Here is a 19,442-nt window from a genome sequence, read left to right as displayed (position 1 = left end):
TGGATGCTTTTATTGAGACCCGGGAGTGCAAAAAGCACTTTGGCATACTTGTCTTCTACTTTTCTTAGCTTTAATCCAGTTGGTTGTAAATTGCTTGAGAAAGTATGAGAAAAAGAAAGAATAAATGAAAGAAAAACAGGCAGCAAAACCTGAAGTAGCCTAGCCTTACTTGCCTCTTACGGTGTGATACAGGTGCTTTTGATAACCGGTGTCAGAAATCGTCTCAAATTCCGACGTGGCTTAGATTCAGCTGCTGGTTTGTTTTTTGTTTGTTTGTTTGGTTGGTTGGTTGTTGTTGCTTTGTTTTGTTTTTTGTTTTCTTTTTTAAGATTTATTTTTTTATTTATACAGCATTTGCCTGCATGTGTGCCTTCATGCCATAAGAGGGCATCAGATCACATTGTAGATGGTTGTGAGCCACCATGTGGTTGCTGGGAATTGAACTCAGGCTCTTTGGAAGAGCAGTCAGTGCTCCTAACCTCTGAGCCATCTCTCCAGCTCCCTTCAGCTGCTGCTGATTGAGCAAACACTTGGGAGTGTGGCTGCTTGCTGGGTGGCCAGACAGAGCTAATCCTGAGTAACAACTACACAGCCTTTTAGACCCAGACCAGGACAAGTGGTTTGTGAACACTTTTGCCTTTGTTATCACTTTGTGGAGCTCTCTTGACTTTGCCCGCCCTCCGTCCCTCCTTCTCTCCCCTCCTCCTTCCTCCCTCTCTTCCTTCCTTTCTTTTTAAACAGGCCAAGATACAATAAGCTCTTGGGCAAGGAGAAGTTTCTGCAATACCAAGGGCTCTGTCCTTCCCTGTTTTGTGAACTCATTTGGGTTCAGTGCACGTACAGGGGTCATCCCATGCTCAGGACCCCGCATCCACATCTCAGACCTCTGGGTTCTGATGTTGTTGCGTGGCTCATGCTCAGATGCCAGCGTGGCTCATGCGAACAGCACGTGGCAAGGGGAGTGCCCCCAGCGTTTCCTTAGCCTTTTGTAGAGAATGGCCACCCTCCCTCTTGTCCCTCAAGGGTTTCTGCTCTTGATCGCCGTCATCTACCATGTCAGACGCCATACCTTTCTTGCCTTTTGGTAACCTTGTAGGCTGTGTGTTGGTTTAAATCTGCGCAAACTTTCTGCCTGCTTTGTAGGCCACATCTGCCACCAGTCAGGCCACCAGCAGTGGAGCCAGCATCACTTCCCAGCCAGGTAAGTGCTGCTGGGTCAGCTGAGCAGAAGGACCCACCTGAGACGGCAGACAGCATCGTTGTCCACCGCCCTGCTCCCTTTCCCTGAGGGATCCCTCTCACACGTTCACTGTGGAGTCCCTGGGCTTCCTGGTGGCACCCGGGACACAGGAATCCAGATGGAGAAGCCAGTCTTTCTGTTCATGCCACTCAGCGGATAATTTTGAAACCTCACCAACCTTGAGACGGAGCCTCAGAGCACAGCTAGCCTCAGACCTGTTGTATTCCTGACGACGACCTTGAATTCCTCACTCCCCTGCCTCCGCCCTCCCCAACCCTTCAGTCCTGGGATTACGGCAGCGATATTGTGCCACACCCATTTTTTGCTTGTTTGTTTGTTTCTGGGCATTGGATTCAGGGTCTCATGCGTGCTAGACAAAACCCTTTGCCAGCCAAGTTACATTCTGAGCCCTTGATAAAAACATTCCAAAAATGCCCCTGTCTTATGGGATGGGAGAAGCCAGGCACACACCTCTGCTGCCCTTGTCCCCTCTGCGGCTTGGGGATACATCGATCCAGGATCAGTCTCGGGATTCTTGGCCACACAGCTTGAGTCGGCATGCCAGGTGCCTTGGGTTTTGCCTGGGCTGCCATGATGAAGTACCATCAGCTGAGGGGCTTAAATAAGAGACATTTGTTCTCCCCTAATTCCAGAAGGTTAAAATGAATCTGGGGAGAACAGAGCTCATTCCATGTCCCGGGGTGAAGCCTGTCTATAATGTCCCTTCTTCTGGCCATGCAGTGAAGTCATTGGTTTCTAGCCGGTGGGTAAGCTGTAAGCACTGAGGCGCCACTGACTCTCAGAGGCGGTCTCTGGCGTGGCTCTGGGTCCTGGTGGCGGCTTTCCAGGTCCATGTGCCCAGTGATCTGAACTGCAGTGAAATTCTACTACATGGACCCAGAAGGCCTGTTCTGACAGGCAGCGTGGGGCCAGTCTGTCACTGCCACTTAAACATTGCCATTCCAACGTCATCATCATCATCATCATCATCATCATTGTCTCCATTCTTTGAAGACAGACTGAATTTTTGTTGATTTCCCTGGATTATGGTAATATACATATAACCTAACTTTTTTTCCTTACGTGTACAGTCCTGGGGTTTTAAATGCACTTATATTGTACAGTTACCACTGGCATCTGTCTCTAGAGCTCTCTTGTACTCTAAAACTGAAACTTATTATTTGTTAAAAATAACTTCCCACTGGCCATCCTCCCAGTTTCTGAGAACCACCATTCTAGTGTAGTTTGAACTTTATTGGTTTTGGTTTGGTTTTTTTTTTTTTTTTTTTTTTAAGACAGGGCTTCTCTGTGTATCCCTGGCTATTCTGGAACTCACACTTTCTCTATAGACCAGGCTGGCCTCAAACTCAGAGATCCTCCTGCCTCTGCCTCCCAAGTACTGGAATCAAAGGTGTGTGCCACCACCGCCCAGCCTAGTTTGAACTTTTTAAAAAATAAGATTTGAGTTTATGTTTAATTATGCATATTATGTGTGTCTGTGTTGTGAGGCCAGGGCATTGGATTCCTCTGACGTAATTGAGCTCCCTGATGTGGGCTCTAGGAATTAAATTCTTGTCCTCTGCAAGTGCTCTAAACCACTGAACTTTTGCCCAGGCCCTGTTAAACATTTTAAACTGTCTAAAAATCACTTTAAATCTAGAGCAGTGAGAGATATAGATGGTCAGTTAAAATCAATCTCTGAAAATTAAATGAAATTGTTTTTTGTCTGGGGGGCTTTTTTCCCGTTTGTTTTTAAACCTACTGAGAGACTCCATTTCTATGGAGAAAGGTCTGGAAGGAAGTTTGGAGCTGGTGGAAGGGGCATTTGGGGACAGATGAACTTGGAGCCCAGAGGGTCAGCACACTGTTCGGCATGTTGCTTTGCTGTAAAATCCTGTTACCTTCCAAGTGCTGAAGACATCTAGAAGCTACCACCATCTTCTGTGCTCACTTAAACAGGTCACTCAGATGGAAACAGACTTAGTCAGTTTTGTAAGACCTAAAGTAAATGGTAGACACTGGGGCAGACTGCCTTCCCTTCTCTCTGTGTAGCCTTGGCTGTCCTGGACTCTCTTTGTAGACCAGGCTGGCCTCGAACTCACAGCGATCCGCCTGCCTCTGCCTCCCGAGTGCTGGGATTAAAGGCGTGCGCCACCACGCTCGGCTTTCTTAAAGAATTAGTTATCTGCCTGATCGTTGGTGCCTGTGCCTGTGCCTTGCTGGGGAAAAGGTGAGGGACCCAGCCCCTCAGTGCAGGAGTCGGTGTGGATTGCCCTGCCTGGATCTCTTCAGAGTGCAGCCACCCTAGAGGCAAAGGAGGAGGGAGTGCCACCTGTTAACCTGTGGCACACAGCAGAGCTGCCTCCTGAGCCAAGAAGAGGACGTGTATGAGATTGTAAAAGCTAATGCTAAGTCTCGTTTCTAATTAAACATTCCAGGCTTTCTCTATAACTTTGAGGGTTGAGATAAAGTCCTCTGTAGAGGCAGGAATGTGTGAGCTGTACAGGCACATCTGAGTGAAAACCCTGCCAGTTCTGTCAGTGTGGTCCTGATGTGGACGGTGCACGTATCCCGTGACACTGTGTTACCTTCTTGTTTCAGATGAGGTTGGTGTCTCTTCTGGTGACGGTGGACGTACCTTCAAGGAAACACGAGGCAAAGACAGACGAGACTTCGTAGATTTGGGTGTCTGTACCAGAGAGAAGTTGGCACATGTGAAAGATTGTAAAACAGGTACCAGTCCCTTCTTGTTACTTAAAGGCTACCAAGTGTTGCTGTGGAATTTAAATTTCTAGTTCTAAAATAGGTAAGTGTGTTTATCAACCTGGTAGCTACCGACTGAGCATCTGTGGTGTGGAAGGCATTCTAAGTGTGTTGGCTTTGTTGTTGGAAGCAGAACAATTTCCCTCAAGCCACACATCACTTTTAGAAAAGATACCTTCTTTTTACTTGGGGGCATAGATAGATTCTCTTTCCAAATCCATATCCTATGTGGAGAACCAGCCTGTTGGGGTTTTAGCTGCACACAAGAAATCACAGCCAATGGAGACACTTCTTTATTCAGGCTCCTTCTGAAATTGTATACACAGTTATGGGCCAATGTATCTTCTGGGAAGTAGGGTCTGTGCTTTTCTTTGGACTTGCCAGAAGGCTTTGTGGCTGCCCTCCCCCCGCCCCCCTTACTGATGGGAATTTCTCTGGTTTTCTTTCCCTAAGAAAAAGGCAGAAAAAACTAAAAGCACATGAAAATTAAAAACACATGTTATTATCTAGCAAGCAGACGCACAGTGTGTCTGTCACACAGTGTCACATGGTGCACACCTCACTGCAGGCAGGCGCTCTGGGTCCATTGTGCTGTTCTGGATTTTCCGTGAAACATGCTGGAGAGGGTTGGGCAGTTAAGAGCATGAATGGCACTGTCAGAGGATTGAAGTTCCAGTCCCACATCAGGCAGCTCACAAACACCTGTAAGCCCAGGTCCAAGGAGTTACACGCCCTGCTAGCCTGGATGGGCACCTGCATACATGTGTATATGGGTGTGCACGTAAGTGATAATAAGTCTTTTTTTATCCCCCAACCCCCCCCACCCCCACACAATAAATCCCGTGGATTTACATGCCTTCCTAACCTCGGCTCTGATGGGGTTTGCTGAAGTTTGAAAACACTGGCACAGATAATCTCCAAGGCGCTGCCGGAGCTGACAGTCTAGATTGATGCCTCTCAATCCATGTAATGGCAGGCTGGAATGCGGTGCCATTCACCGGAATCTGAGAGAGCAAAAAAAAAAATTTTTAAGCAAAAATGATTTGTTTGTCTCTTGCTTCTGCTAGACGCAGGTATCATGGGCCGAGGCTGAGGGAGCACTAAGGTACACAAGTGCAGTTTATTTCTTATACCCTTAGGGGCTTGCATTTCCACCTTCTCCATAAAGAAGCAAAATAGTGCATGTTTTGAAGAAAGAGACAAATTGAGTGATTTTCTGTGAAGGGAAGTGAGGGGGGAGAAAAAGCCATTTGTACCCTCCTAGATTCTGTCCTGGAGAGGAGCATGTGACATCCCCTGGACAGCCAGTGATGCTGTGGCCGCTTCTGATTTTGCCCTGCAGAATTTTAGGCTGTGAGCAAAAAGGTGTACGGGGAAGGAATTCCAAGAAGCACACATGGATTCCTTGTGCCCGTAAAATTAGAGGCCCAAGTCACACTGCTTGTGTACAGGATGCCCCTCTCTCAGAGCCTCCCTCTACCTCTTTGGGGGACTTACACCATGGTGGAGCCACTGACAGAACTTTATCAGAACTCTTGGTGAAGGTCTGATCATCTGGATCTCCCAGAGGTTGGGAGTTGTACCGTTCACGGTGAGACTGGGATCGGCCTTTGTTTTTGTTGCGTGTGTGATCTCAGCAGTAAAACCGAAAGCAGCCCCTGAGACGGTTGGGCTACTTAACTGGAGCTGCAGAAGCACATCTAGGTGAGATCACATCTGGAAGGTGTCCTCAGGCTGGTGGTGTTGCCAGGCTGAAAGTGCAAGTGTTTTCCCCATACCAGTGACCAGAAGCCCCTGCTTTATAGCCTCCACTGTCCATGTAAAGTTTCAAAAATAGGGTTAATATCAGCATGGTGTGCTCTTCCTGTGAGAGACATCTTTTTTTTTTTCTTCCCTCCCCAGGTTCTAGCGGAATACCTGTGCGGCTGGTTACGAATCTCTTTAGTTTAGATTTGCCCCAGGATTGGCAGCTGTACCAGTACCATGCCACGTACAGCCCAGAATTAGCCTCTAGGAGGCTGAGGATCGCTTTGCTTTATAATCACAGCATACTCTTGGACAAGGCAAAAGCATTTGACGGCACCAGCCTTTTCCTCTCAGAAAAGCTGGACCAAAAGGTACAGTGTAGTCAGTGTTTCTCTCTCTCTCTCTCTCTCTCTCTCTCTCTCTCTCTCTCTCTCTCTCTCCCTCTCTCTCTCTCTCTCCCTCTCTCTCTCTCTCTGTGTGTGTGTATGTTCAGGCATGCACATGTGTGGTCTTTTTTTTTTCCTTTTCTTTCTTTCTTTCTTTCTTTCTTTCTTCTTGTTCTTCTTTCTTCTTGTTCTTCTTTCTTCTTTCTTCTTCTTCTTCTTCTTCTTCTTCTTCTTCTTCTTCTTCTCCTCCTCCTCCTCCTCCTCCTCCTCCTCCTCCTCCTCCTCCTCCTCCTCCTCCTTCTCCTTCTTCCCACTTTGCTCCCTGGCTTGAGAGCTCAAAGGTTTCCAAAGACATCATCAGCCATGGATGTCATAGATGAAACTGATGCTCCAGCATGCTAAACATTCCAGAGCTGCAGATGCTTAACACAGATGTGCTTGGTAAGCTTCCCCGAGCAGGTGAGACCTGCAGAATCACCGTTTCCATGGCTCTGGGGCTGTGCGTCCATTTACGCACTGTTCTTGCCCCTGTGCAGGGGTCTGTGTGGCTGAATAATGTCATCAGTTTCTGAATGTAGGACCAGCCTTCCTGTCATGACTCAGTCATAGGAAAGATGAGGTATTGTTGGGTAGCTGATGTCACGCCCAAGAGTGTTTGCAAAATGAGACCCTTGAAGTAGTTAAATGTTTGCTCTTCTCTTAGATTCCTTTCAGATTTTTAACATTATCATCCCTCAAATAGACATCAGTATGCATGGCTCTCTCAGTATTCCCCCTTAAAAACAAGATTAGAATTACTATGAGAAAAAGACCCAGGTCTTAAAAAGCTACACTACAACACAGGATTAGATCTTTGATGCTTTCAGTCAGAGAGCTTAGGCAATCAGCTCGACATTTTTAGCACTATGGTGCCAATAGCATAGGTTAAAATTGATTAGAGGTAAGTCTTTGTGATCTTACACAGGAAATTAGTTTCCGAGCATATCTTTATCCTTTTAAGGCTATGACACCAAATGGTGAGGTCTTGTGGCTCAGAACACCTGAGTCCGTGCATTTAAAAATGCTCTTTTTCTCCTTCAAGCCCTTTGTCCAGTAACACCCAGGTGGCCCGCAACATGCCTTCCTATCCTTACACAATGGATTCCCAGTGTCTTGTCAGGCCGAAGATCTTCTTGTTCTCTGAGTCACTTCTAGAGCAGTAGTTAGAGGCTCCAGTGGTGTTAGAAGTCACTTGTGTGGCACTGGAATGGTCCGGTTTACCTCAGCTGTTCCTAGCAAAGCTAGAAAAATTCTGTTCCGTACATGGCAGGAAGAGGTTAGCACTGCTGACCTCAGTTCAGAGCTAGCATGTCATATGTGTCAAACACATCCCCATGCTGGGGACAGAGTCTGGTGAGGGAGGCAGGTGACAAGCTAGGCTGTAGGACAGCGTGTGGCTCTTCAGGGCTGTTGGCCTTATTCCCAGGTTAGGTGACATGGGTGCAGACACAAGATGGCTGCGTTCCTTATTTGGTGTATGTCCTGTCCCTGTTGAGTGAGCTCTGCTCACCCTTTACTGGAATAACCCATCCCACATCACCTCTCAGCCCCCACGTTTCTAGAGTGCTTATTTAGGTTTGAACAGGCTCTGCAGCACCTTCCGTTCCTGTCCGTACTCTGGCAGCAGCCTTCCAGCTGCCTCCTGGCTTTCCTGTGTTCTCCACACACGGTCTGTCGCTGGGAGGTTCTACCATTCACGTCTGTTTGCCGCCTTTGTGCACTGACAAAGAGCCAACTGTGTATGTAGGGTGTTAGCACCACCACGGAGGAAATAAAGACACAAAACAGGGATCTTTTTCCGCTTAACGTCAGAGTTACAAATACACACAGAACCAGATGGAATGGCACGAGTGCTTAGCAATAACTAGACCGGAATTCGTATTCTTATTATACTGTGTTTATTGTCTAAGTGTAGAGTTCTGTGCTTGGCGAGTCTCCAGATCAGCTTCACAGGACTGTCCTGCATGCGGCTGTTGCATCTACCAGACTCCATTTGTAGACGGCGTGCCCTGCCAGGTTCTTAATGACACCCGGGTTTTAACCTTCTTATCACTCAGGGAGCTCATGGAGTGTCTTAGGAAGGACTCGGGGTCAGAGAGATGGACAGCGGGGAAGGGCCAAGGCTGAATGATAGAAGCGAGGGGCCACATGTGAGAAATGTTTGCTCTCAGAGGTTTGATTAGCCAGGTGTGGAAATGGCTCCGGATGGGAAGGAGAACTTTAAAAGTCCTTTTGGACACGGAGGGAAGGGAGGAGAGTTCCTCCATCACAAGAGAGTCTCCCGGTTGCGTCCTATTGCTGTTTCCTGAGAGGGGCGGGAAGAGCAGAGGAAGAGCCTGGCACTGTGTCAAAGGGGCTTGAAGAGAGATCCAAAGCTGTGTTCTCTATTTGACCTTTGCGAGCGTTCTGTGCTCTGCATGAAGATAGGGTCCCGGAGTGTCTTACGTATCTTCACAATCCAGCAGCTTCACCTGGATTCACTCCCACCTCAGAGACAGTGGACGCAGCTTCCTCCAGGCCACTCAGTACCCTGGAAGAGGCAGCTGCCAGAGCCTCTCTGAGCACCGTAGCGTGGTAGTATTAGAACAACTGAAATCACTTAGAAACATTGCAGATGCACGGAGATGTGTGGATGGCGGCCGGCGGTGGGAGGAGGGGGAGAAGAAGTGTGCACTGGGAGGGTAGCAGCCTGGACACTGGATGGGGCGGGTCCAGGAACAGATGGAGGAAGTGCTGGAGCAGTTGGTGTTTGGTGAGAGGGGATCGAGGCGGGCGAAGTGTTTGATCTTGAGAGCTGCTGAGAAATAACGCTTTCCAAGACTGCCTGTTGCCAACCCTCTTCAGCTCTTCGCCTCACAACCATTGTTGTCTGCATCCTTTGTCTGCAGTCCCTGTGGGGCTGGGAGCAGGATGTCCCTCCTGCTCCTGTGTCTAGGACTTACCTTGACCTTGGTGAGGTCTCTGTAGCTGTTGCCATTTCTGTGTTAGTCATCGGAGGCCAGGAATCTCCCCAGTGCAATATCCTACCTCACGGGGAGGGACCAGTTTCTCTTTGCATCCATGCAGTCCAGTTCCTGCTATAAAAACTGACACTGTGACTAGAAGAAGGTGGGTGAGACTATGCAGATGTTTGTTAATGAGCTGACTTCTAATCCATTGCCCTTGGGAAAGCCCCTGATCATTGACTGATATTTATTGACTGATTTATGGATATTTGTATTTTAAAAAACCTGTACTGAGCTTTGGTTGGTTAGAGGCAGTTTTTTTGTTTCTGTTTGAAGATTTATTTTTATTTTTAATTATTAGTGTGTGTGTGTGAGAGAGAGATAGAGAGAGAGAGAATGTGTGTGAGTGTGTGTGAGTGTGTATGTGTGTGTGCGCACAATACTCTGGTCCTCTGCTAGACCAAGAAGACGTTGGAGCCATCTTTCCAGCCCTTGGTGACTTGGAGTTTTTTTGTTTTATTTTGTTTTTGTTTCTATCTTTGTTTTTGTTTTGTTTTTTCAGTTGGGGAGCTTATATATAGATAGCCTATCCCTGTGGTCCTTTCCTTGCTAAAACAGTTTCATTCTAAGTGAGCTCCAAGGCTTTCACTAGCCCTTTGTAAGTTTTTATTAATAGGATGAAATTTCCCATCCCAGCACCCACATTTTCTCTCCTCCCCTGTCTTTCTCTTTCTCCTTTTGGACCCTTTTCCCTTGAGGACTACTGCTCCCCAGCTTCTCTGCTTCGTAAATAAGCTTTTGGAGGAATTTCTCAGGAATTCCTGAAGGAATTAGAAAGGGCCAGACAATCAGTCTGCTGCCTTCTAAAAATATGTACATTGCATCTCTCTATATGTGTATGTGCATGGGATGTTTTTTGAGGAAACGTCTTTTTTTTTTTTTTTTGAAGCCTTCACTTACCAGGAAACTGAGACAGAGGGGAGGACATTCTAGTGGGACTCTAGATGAGAGAAGCATGGGAGAATGGTAAAGTAGAAGGATCCAGAGGGTCCTAGAAGCCTACAAGTAGAACATTATGATAGGCAGATTTGGGCACAGGGGTCCCGCTCAAACTAAGGCACCAGCCAAGGACAATACAGGCAGTAAACCTTAAACTCCTACCCAGATCTAGACAATGAACAGAACACTCTCCACAGTAGAGTGGAGAGTGGGATATTACTTTCTCACATACTCTGGTGCCTCACCTTTGACCATGTCCCCTGGAGGGGGAGACCTGGTGGCACTCAGAGGGAGGAAACGTCTTTTAAAGTAACTTGATCCCCAGATGTAGATTGAACTGTCCCACACACTAGCACCTACAGCCCCGTTGCTGTTGATGTGTGTGCAACTACTTTAGAGGACTTGTGCTCCATACAGGTGAGGATAAACTGTGCCTTTTACCCACCACCCTTTCCCAGGTCACAGAACTGATGTGTGAAACTCAAAGAGGCGAGACTATAAAGATAACTCTCACTCTAACGAGCGAGCTGCTTTCAAACTCCCCTGTGTGCATTCAGTTCTTCAACGTCATCTTCAGAAAGTAAGTGGCTTGGCCTTTCCGCGTACATATTAACGTGATCAGTCACAGCGCTGGGTCTCTGAGAGTGATGTTTCACAGACATTGCTTGGTGTATCCTGGCAGTAAGATAGGACACAATCCATCGCAGCCACTTTTTGGTCCAAATTCTTATTATCCAGTCTCACCCCCAACTTAGGCCATATTGTTTTTAATATTTCCTTTGTTTCCTGTGCACTGCCCCACAGTGATCCTAGACCCGATTCACTGAGGCGGAATTAGCCAGGTGACGGATTTGCTAGCTGGCTGCCTTGGGATATACAAGGCCACGCACTAGCTGTGTTCTGCCCTCGCTCCTTCTCAAGCCCCAAAGCTTTGTCCACAGCATGCAGAGGGGAGGAAGAGTGGGAGTGTGTGAGCTTTTGATGTTCATTAGAATGAACTGACGATTCACAATCACCGTGGGGGATGGAGGGATCTGACCACATACACAATCCCCTTGGCCCCTCTCTACACTTAGCAAAAGCAGATTTTCCATTGGCAGGGCCTGGAGGTGAGGAAACAAAACTGAACAAGCCTCCCTGCAGAGACAAGCGGATACACTAAAGCAAGTGGACTGACTGGTTCTGCACAGCATCATGTGTGTTAGGATGCTGTGTTTGGACCCTAGTTGCAGAGATGCTGACCTTCTGTTCCACAGTAGACTGAGGGGGAGGAGGTCAGGAAGTCAGGGGGCTTTCCAGAATATCTGAGCACATAAAATAACTTCCTCCTTACACAGCATGCTATTTCTTAAGGTTAGTCAAATATTTGACCCTCTGTGGCCTGGTGAGGAGACTCTGTTACACCAGCTGGCGTGTGGAAGGTACTTTCCCATGTGTTTCATCATAGTGCCCCTTGCTTCCCAGAGCAGGCACTGTTCTACACACTTTATATGGGAGACTGGCCTCTGTGGCGGCAGCAGCCAGATCGCCAGAGTTGGCACGTCTGTGTTCTGATGCAAGGTGCTTACGTTTCTCCATGTCCTGGGCACCTCCCCTTCCCAGGGGTGACCAGGATAGATAGTGTCACCAAGATGTGGGGCCCCCAGAGAATGTGAGTGATTTATCAAAACCAGGCTCATCCTCCTGAAATAGGGAGGGGTTAAAAAGAGCCCCATACATGGCATACCTTACTGTTACAGTTACCTAGAATTATAGTTATACAGAATTGACCATCTTATTTCACTTGAAAGCATAAAAAATGTCAACTACATTATTTTAAGTATGAAATTCTAGTTCTTACAAACATATACTCACATATATTTAGTGTTCTAGTTGTATGTATGTGTTGTGTGTGTGTGTGTGTGCACACTCGCCTTAGTGTGTGTGGAGGTCAGAGGACAGCTCTTCTGTTTTTCCTCATCTCCTCTGTCTGAGATAAGTTCTCCTTATTGTTCATTCAGTTTATTGCTACTTAACGCCAAGCTAGCAGGCCCGTGAGCTTTCACGGGTTCTCCTGTGTCTGCCTCCCATCTCCCCATAGGAGGGATGCGATTCTACATGTGTGCTACCGTGTCCTGCTTTCCACGGCTTCTGGAGATCCAGCCTCAGACCTTTATGTCCATGTGACAAGCACTTTCTTCACTGAACTGTCTCCCCGGCCCCCAAATGTTTATTACATTGCTATGAATGTTTACTAAAGATTCCAAACCTTTGCTTCCAGGATCTTTAAAAAGTTGAGTATGTACCAAATTGGACGGAACTTCTACAAGCCTTCAGAACCAGTGGAGATCCCCCAGTACAAGTCGGTTTGCTTATATTATCTGTCCTCACCAAGCCAGTTAGATATAGCGGCTTAATTTATGAGACAGCAAGTACCTCGCTGCTCTGCCTCCTGTGAGGTGTGGGCTGTCTGGAATATGTAGTGCAATGGGGTTTTTAAATTTTCGAGTGTTCTGTTGTGCTCTCTTTGGTTTTGGGGATAGTGAACCCAGATGTTTGTGCTCTTTGGTTAGCATCCTGGGTCATAAAATTCTAGAAGGGATTCAGAACTGGCTTCCTGTGGATAGCCAGCAGACCATCTCATTCTGAAATGTGTCTGGTGCCCTGTGTCCTCACTGATGGAAGTTAGCATGGCTCAGGCGGCTGACACGGGTTCTGGTGACAGCTCTGCAGCACCTGAACAGCTCCAACGAGAAATGCAGGGCCCAAAGTATCAGGGCTCTGTTTAAAATTCTGTTCACAGGAATTGTATCCTAAATCTATGTTTAAAGAAACCCCAGCTGTAATCCCAGTACTGGGGAGGCAGAGGCAGGAGGATCTCTGTGAGCTCGAGGCCAGCCTGGTCTACAGAGGGAGTTCCAGGACAGCTAGAGCTGTTGCACAGAGAAACCCTGTCTCGAAAAAACAAAATCAAACAAATAAACAAACAAAAAAGAAAAAAGAAAAAAAAAAAAGAAAAGAAACCCCAGCTGGGAAAAAAAAAAAGTTAACGTTTTCAGTCAGTAACTGGAATAAATTGCCCCAAAGAGAAAACAAAGATAAAACAGTGACAACAGAAACTACCCATGACCTCCAGAGAATTAGAGTGAATTCACCAGGTTGGGGTTTTTCTGCTACTGTATCTTAAATATTAAAAATAATAGCCAGGCATGGTGGCACACACTTTTAATCCCAGCACTTGGGAGGCAGAGGCTGGCAGATTGCTGTGAGTTCGAGGCCAGCCTGGTCTGCAAAGCGAGTCCTAGACAGCCAGGACTGTTACACAGAGAAACCTGTCTCGAAAAACCTAAAATAAAGCAAACAAACAAATAAAAATACTGTTTCCATTGCTGTTTTTGAAGGTTGTCCCTGTGGCCTGGGTTTGCCATTTCTGTGTCCTACTTTGAAAGCAGACTCCTGTTCAATGCTGACGTGAGCTACAAAGTCCTCCGCAATGAGACTGTTCTGGAGTTCATGACTGATCTCTGCTTCAGAACCGGCATGTCCGGCTTCACTGAGGCATGCCAGAAACAGCTGGTGGGGCTTGTTGTCCTTACCAGGTAAGAGCTGGCCCCTGACTGTTATCTAGAACACATGTTTTAGGAGTGTTTGTGATCCAAAATGTCCCCGGCACATTGGCTCGAGTACTTGGCACAGTGTGTGTGTGTGTGTGTGTGTGTGTGTGTGTGTGTGTATGAAAGAGAGAGAGAAAGAGAGAGAGAGAGAGACAGACAGGCAGGCAGACAAACAGATAGAGACAGAGACAGATACAGAGAGACACAGAGACAGACACACAGACAGACAGACAGACAGACAGACAGACAGACATGGTTCAACCATGTGGAAGGCCTATCTGGCCCCCATCATCACAGCTGACTTCTGGACTTGTGGACCATCCTAAGTCAATGTGGCTGAATGTGTTCTCTCACTGTCCCCCTCTCTCACTGTCCACCTCTCTCACTGTCCCCCTCCCTCACTTGGCCCTCAGCAGCCTGTGTTGTGTTGGTCCAGTACTTCTGCCTGGTTCCCAGTGTCTGGTTCCCCCTTTCAGATCTCCACCTCCCCAAACCCAGCTCCGGAGCTTCCCATGGCCCCACTGGGTTAGAGCCATCCTCTCTTACCCTCCTCTGGCCACTCCCTGGAGTGCTTTGCTTAGGGCCACCACTTCATGGCCATTTTGTTGTTCTAGGACAGAATGTGTGTCCCGCTGCTGTCCCCTGAAGATTCTGAGGCCTTTTAGACCCAAGGGCATGCTTCACTCCCTTGTAGGCTTCCAGGTTTATCACTGTAATTTGACCTCAGTGAACAGTGAGCCAAATTGAACACTGGCTTGCAGGCTAGAAATCTTCCTGGGTTCTCAAAGGCGTGTCAAAGACTGGTCTCCTTTCTGGACCATCCTAGTGACTAGCCGTCTTAAAGCTGGGTTCCTGGCTTAGACAGCAGAGGGGTGGGTTTCCCCCTGCCAGGCATGGGGATGCCCCCTCTGCCTTCCCGTGATGCCTTGATGCATTAGCTCACCACACTCCTTTAGAGACACCTTTTAAGGTACCCGGAGCTTTTGGAAACCTGCCTTGGAGGTCTGTGCTGCAGGCCAGGCCACAGGAGAGCATAGTGCATAGTGCTGAAAGGGAAAGGGCACTTGGAATGGCCTAGCCCATTGGATCTTGAGTGTGGCTGAGGGCCAATCCAAGGAGACAGATTAACATAGGATGCCAGAATAGTGTGATGGGCCAGCTGCATTGGTGTGTTTTATCATAAAGACTACCTGGGAGTTGATATATGACACCAGAGGAAGGCGTGGAAGCCAGATGACGCGTTATCACTGGAACATTTAAGCTTGACTTGCCTGGAACTCGAGTCTGTCAGTGAGATGAGCACTGTGGGGCATGACTTGCTGAGTATGTCAGATGGAATGTGTGTGTGTGTGTGTGTGTGTGTGTGTGTGTGTAGGGGGGGCTCTGCCTGAGTACTGAACAGTTCACACTCTTCTCAGCTAAGAGCTGTTCCCATGGCGCAAAGATGTGAGCGTGCGAGGAGAAGTCTCCACAACCTCAGGAGTCGATCTTGTCTTTTGGATTAACTCAGTCTCGTAGCGTGGTAGGCGTGCACCTAAGGTGATTTGGCAATGTGTTTTCAAAGTGTCTCACATTTACCAGGTACAACAACAAAACGTACCGTATCGACGACATTGACTGGTCTGTGAAGCCCACACACGCCTTTCAGAAGCGAGGCGGCTCTGTGGTCACGTACGTGGACTACTACAAGCAGGTAGGGGTGGCTCCTCCTGTCTCCTGTATTCTTTGCCTAGAGGTAGCGCTTTCTGTCTTGTGGTTGAGACCTCTTCATCGTTCTACCATTGTGAGAAGAGATGGGAGCAGGAGGCAGGAAGCTGGCTGGACACACTGCTGAGAGTGACCAGAGGTGGGGCTGGGCTGTGAAGCCTCAGGCCTGTCCCTCCGCCCCTCCCCCAGACACCTCTCCAGTGACCCAGGTCATTAGCTCCATCTTCTATAGCTTTTCAAACTTTCTAACATGACACTTCCAGCTGGGTATCAAATGCTCAAATAGGGGAGCCTAGAGGAGACATGTTAGAAATGTAGACCACAACACCGTTCCTTCCAGAAAATTCCCTGAACTGTCCAGGTGAGTCTATCCCCCACCCAATTCATTCTCTCATTCTCTTGCTCTATTTTCTTTCTTTCTTGTTGTAGTTGGCTTTAAATCATAGCTGATCATGTCACACCCAAGCTTTGATGTATCCATGACTTTATTGCCTTAGGAGGCAGTTGTAAGCTTCCTCGTGGGGTTCTGGTCTGGGCACTGCAGTTTGTTCTCTCTCTCTCTCTCTCTCTCTCTCTCTCTCTCTCTCTCTCTCTCTCTCCCTCCCTCCCTCCCTCACTCCCTCACTCCCTCACTCCCTCACTCCCTGCCCTTCCTATACCCATTCCTTGTACTCGAAAGTACTGGCCTTTTGTGGCTCTTGACTCAGTTTCTCCCCCATGCATGTTCATGCATGTTGCTTCCTCTTCCTGGATACCCCTTTAAGCCAGACAAGCACTGACCAACCTTCTGTTCTCAGCCAGACAGCAGGCCCCTGGGAGATCCAGGAGGTTTGCCATCTCTGAACTCATCCTCATTGTTGGGGACAGGGCATGACAGTTTCTGGGAGGGAAACATCTGTCTCCTCAAGCCATGCATTGACCTATTTTGGGCACCTCGGGTTATCAGCCAAGTCCCCATCCTATAGCAGACACTCAAGAGCGATGTTGGTGGGCTCTCTCGCTGCCTCTGGAAGCCCCGTATTATGTGCCACAATTCTGTGGCCCTCGCTTTGCAAGCATCTGGAGGAAGTTTCTGTAATCATTCAGACCTCTCAAATCTCACAGAAGAATCAAAAGACAAAAAACTAGATTCATATCCTTGATCCTCACATATATCCTGGAAAACTTCTCTTCCTCCTTAGCCACTTTGGGAAAATAGCTGTGGTGGTTCCAAGTCCTTCTAGCTCTTTCCGGAAGTGTCACTGGTCATGCATCTGACTTTGTATTACAGAAATAGCTCCATGAAGGTAAAAAAAAAAAAAAAAAAAAAAAATCACACAACCTTTTTCAGCCTGAGTGGCTTTCTTTCTTTCTTTCTTTTTTCTTATTTTTTCTTATTTATCAGTAATGATTTTGTTTTCCCCACCCCCCAAAGGGTAGAGATAATTACGTAACCTCCATGATGCATATTTGGGACATTTGTATGTCACATCCCTAAGATCATTGTGTTAAATGAAAGAAGCGAGGCACAGAAAGGCATACACGACACAGTTTTTCTTTGGAAGCTGGAACAGTTGGGCACATTGATGTAGCCAGTGGAACAGGTTTCCAGGAGCCAGGGAGGGCAGAGTTGGGGGAGGTGTGAGGGAGACTGGCTGTTGGAGAAACTCATAGTCACACGGGGAGGAATACATTTTGGTATTCCACGGTGATGGGGGAAGGCTGACTACAGTTAACAATGCTGTATTGTGTATTACAATGGCATCAGATTTCTGTGAACATGCCCATCCGTCTGGCCTCATCCCTTCCTTTCTTGACCCCTGGGTCACATCCTTTGTGGTTTTCTTCTCAGTTTCAGGTTGATCTGTGTTGGTCTGACTTTTTCTCTCTCTCTCTTCTTTCTCCTCGAGAACCATCATTCACTTTGGCTCCTACAAGGCAGCTCTTTCCATTGTAGTTTGAGACATTTTAGTCAGAGCCAGTAATTTTGCCTTGCTTTCTGTCCTTAGCCAGGCTTTCTGTTGCTGCATATAAACACCATTGCCAAAAAGCGTGTTGGGGAGAAAGGGTTTATTTGGCTTACACTTCCACATTGCTGTTCATCACCTAAGTCAGTCAGGGTAAGAACTTCGAGAGGCAGGAGCTGATGCAGGGGCATGGAGGGGTGCTGCTTTCCCTGGCTTGCTCAGCCTGCTTACTTCTAGAACCCAGGACCAACAGCCCAGGCATGGTCCCACTCACACTGGGCTGTGTGGAGGCATTTTCTCAATTGAGGGTCCCTCCTTCAGTAACTCTAGTGTGTGGGTCAGGTTGGCATTAAGACTAACCAGCATACTCCCATTCTCACATTGCACACTCACTTCCCTTTCCTGAGCATCCTGGGGCTGTCTCAGTTGGCTGTCTTTCACTCACCCACTGCTCCTTAGGACTGTGAGTCTCAGCTGGAAAATCCTTTTGCCTTTTCCCTTCCCCTCCTTGCCCTCACCTCCTTATTCAGCTATCACCTGCATGAGCTCTCCACCTTAACCATCACGTTCTCCCAGGACCACCTTCCCTAGCCCGCTGTGCTACTGTGGGACCGCACATGGAGCAGGTAATGCGGTGGTCAGTCCTGTGGTTGCCTTGCTTTGCATCTCTCCTCCCTGTCTCCGCCATTAGAGAGAGCATTCTGTGAATATTGCCCAGGAATGTGGTTATGCCTTTAAATAAGAAGGGCATGGTTTCTTTCATACATACATACATACATACATACATACATACATACATACATACGCACACACACACACATACACATATGTACACATATATGCGGCAGATGTGCAGCTTGATCATCACGTGGTTCGCCTGACAATCGGAGCGGGGCCTCTCTCTGACTCTGTTGTCTGCTTTTGGATCCATTTCCCCCAGCTGGGCTTCCTTGTCTGGCCTCAGTAGGAGAAGATCGGCTTAGTCTTCCTGAAACTTGATGTGCCAGGGTGGGTTGGCACCCATGGGAGAGTGTTCCCTTTCTCTAAGAAGCAGAGGGGAGAGAGGGGAAAGAGGTAGGAGGGGAGGGAGGGAGGCTTGGGTCAAGATGTAAAATGAATAAATTAATAAATTAATTGGAAAAAATAATGACTTTCTTTAAAAAATATATGTATGTATACACACACACACACACACACACACACACACACACACATATATATATATATATATATGACTGCTCTATCTGCATGTACACTTGCAGGCCAGAAGAGGGCATCAGATCACATCATAGATGGATGTGAGCCACCATGTGGTTGCTGGGAATTGAACTCAGGACCTCTGGAAGAGCAGTCAGTGCTCTTAACCTCTGAGCCATCTCTCCAGCCCCAATAATGACTTTCTTAAGATGTAGCATTCTGCCCCCACTGTATCTGACCTTTCTTGGTTAGAAAAATCAAAGATCAACCCTTCAAAGAAGGGGCGGGGAAGGCATGGCGCTAGCTGTGTAAGTTAGACAAAGTAATGTAGTCAAGAGCTTGGGGAGGGACCTTTCTAAGCTCACTGTCATGGGGTCATATCTACCTTTGTGGGGTAGTGTGAGCAGTGCACACAGCGAGTGTATTCAGAACCTTTACCTAATGCCTACACGTTGTGAGCCCAGGAAGCTGGTGGAGACTCCTGCTGCCCTCCACTTCCTCATCGGTGGAATCACAGCTTGGCCCATCCTGCTTCTTAGCCTCATCTCCCTCAGCATCCCCCACTCAAGTCTCCCTCAGAATCCCTGTCTACTTGGTGGTCACTAGCAGCCCAGTCTCCATTCGTGTTTCCTAGATACCTGCATGCAGCCACTCGGTGCCTCTCCCTTGGCTCCCCAGGGCAGATTGTAGCTTCAGATTGCAATTACAGCTTGTCTGTGACTAATGTGGAAGGTGAGCAGCAGCCGCCTGCAAGTGTGTCGCATTGCTCCTGGGCACATTCTCTCTACAGCAGAGATGGCCCTCTGAATCCTGCTGCACAGTAGTGTGTAAGGTGTCCTGTGCACAATGCGAGCTCTGAGTGTGCGCAGTAAATCTGTACT

The 19,442-nt window shown here is 47.8% G+C and overlaps 1 protein-coding gene across 1 annotated transcript in view; it reads left to right on the top strand.

The window, feature by feature from the left end:
• PIWIL4 (piwi like RNA-mediated gene silencing 4) overlaps positions 1–19,442 on the top strand; it is a 40,018-nt gene that overhangs the window by 319 nt on the left and 20,257 nt on the right. The window contains exons 2-8 of the mRNA XM_084781302.1: positions 1,144–1,201; positions 3,842–3,973; positions 5,906–6,120; positions 10,577–10,698; positions 12,379–12,459; positions 13,499–13,696; positions 15,293–15,404. Of these exons, the coding sequence (XP_084637428.1) occupies positions 1,144–1,201; positions 3,842–3,973; positions 5,906–6,120; positions 10,577–10,698; positions 12,379–12,459; positions 13,499–13,696; positions 15,293–15,404 (918 nt within the window). The remainder of the gene's footprint in view (positions 1–1,143; positions 1,202–3,841; positions 3,974–5,905; positions 6,121–10,576; positions 10,699–12,378; positions 12,460–13,498; positions 13,697–15,292; positions 15,405–19,442) is intronic.

Source organism: Acomys minous, assembly GCF_964271855.1.
Source record: "Acomys minous genome assembly, chromosome: 5".
Lineage (NCBI taxonomy): Eukaryota > Metazoa > Chordata > Mammalia > Rodentia > Muridae > Acomys > Acomys minous.
Note: the sequence above shows the minus strand (reverse complement) of the source record. Positions and strands in the feature narration are given on the sequence as shown.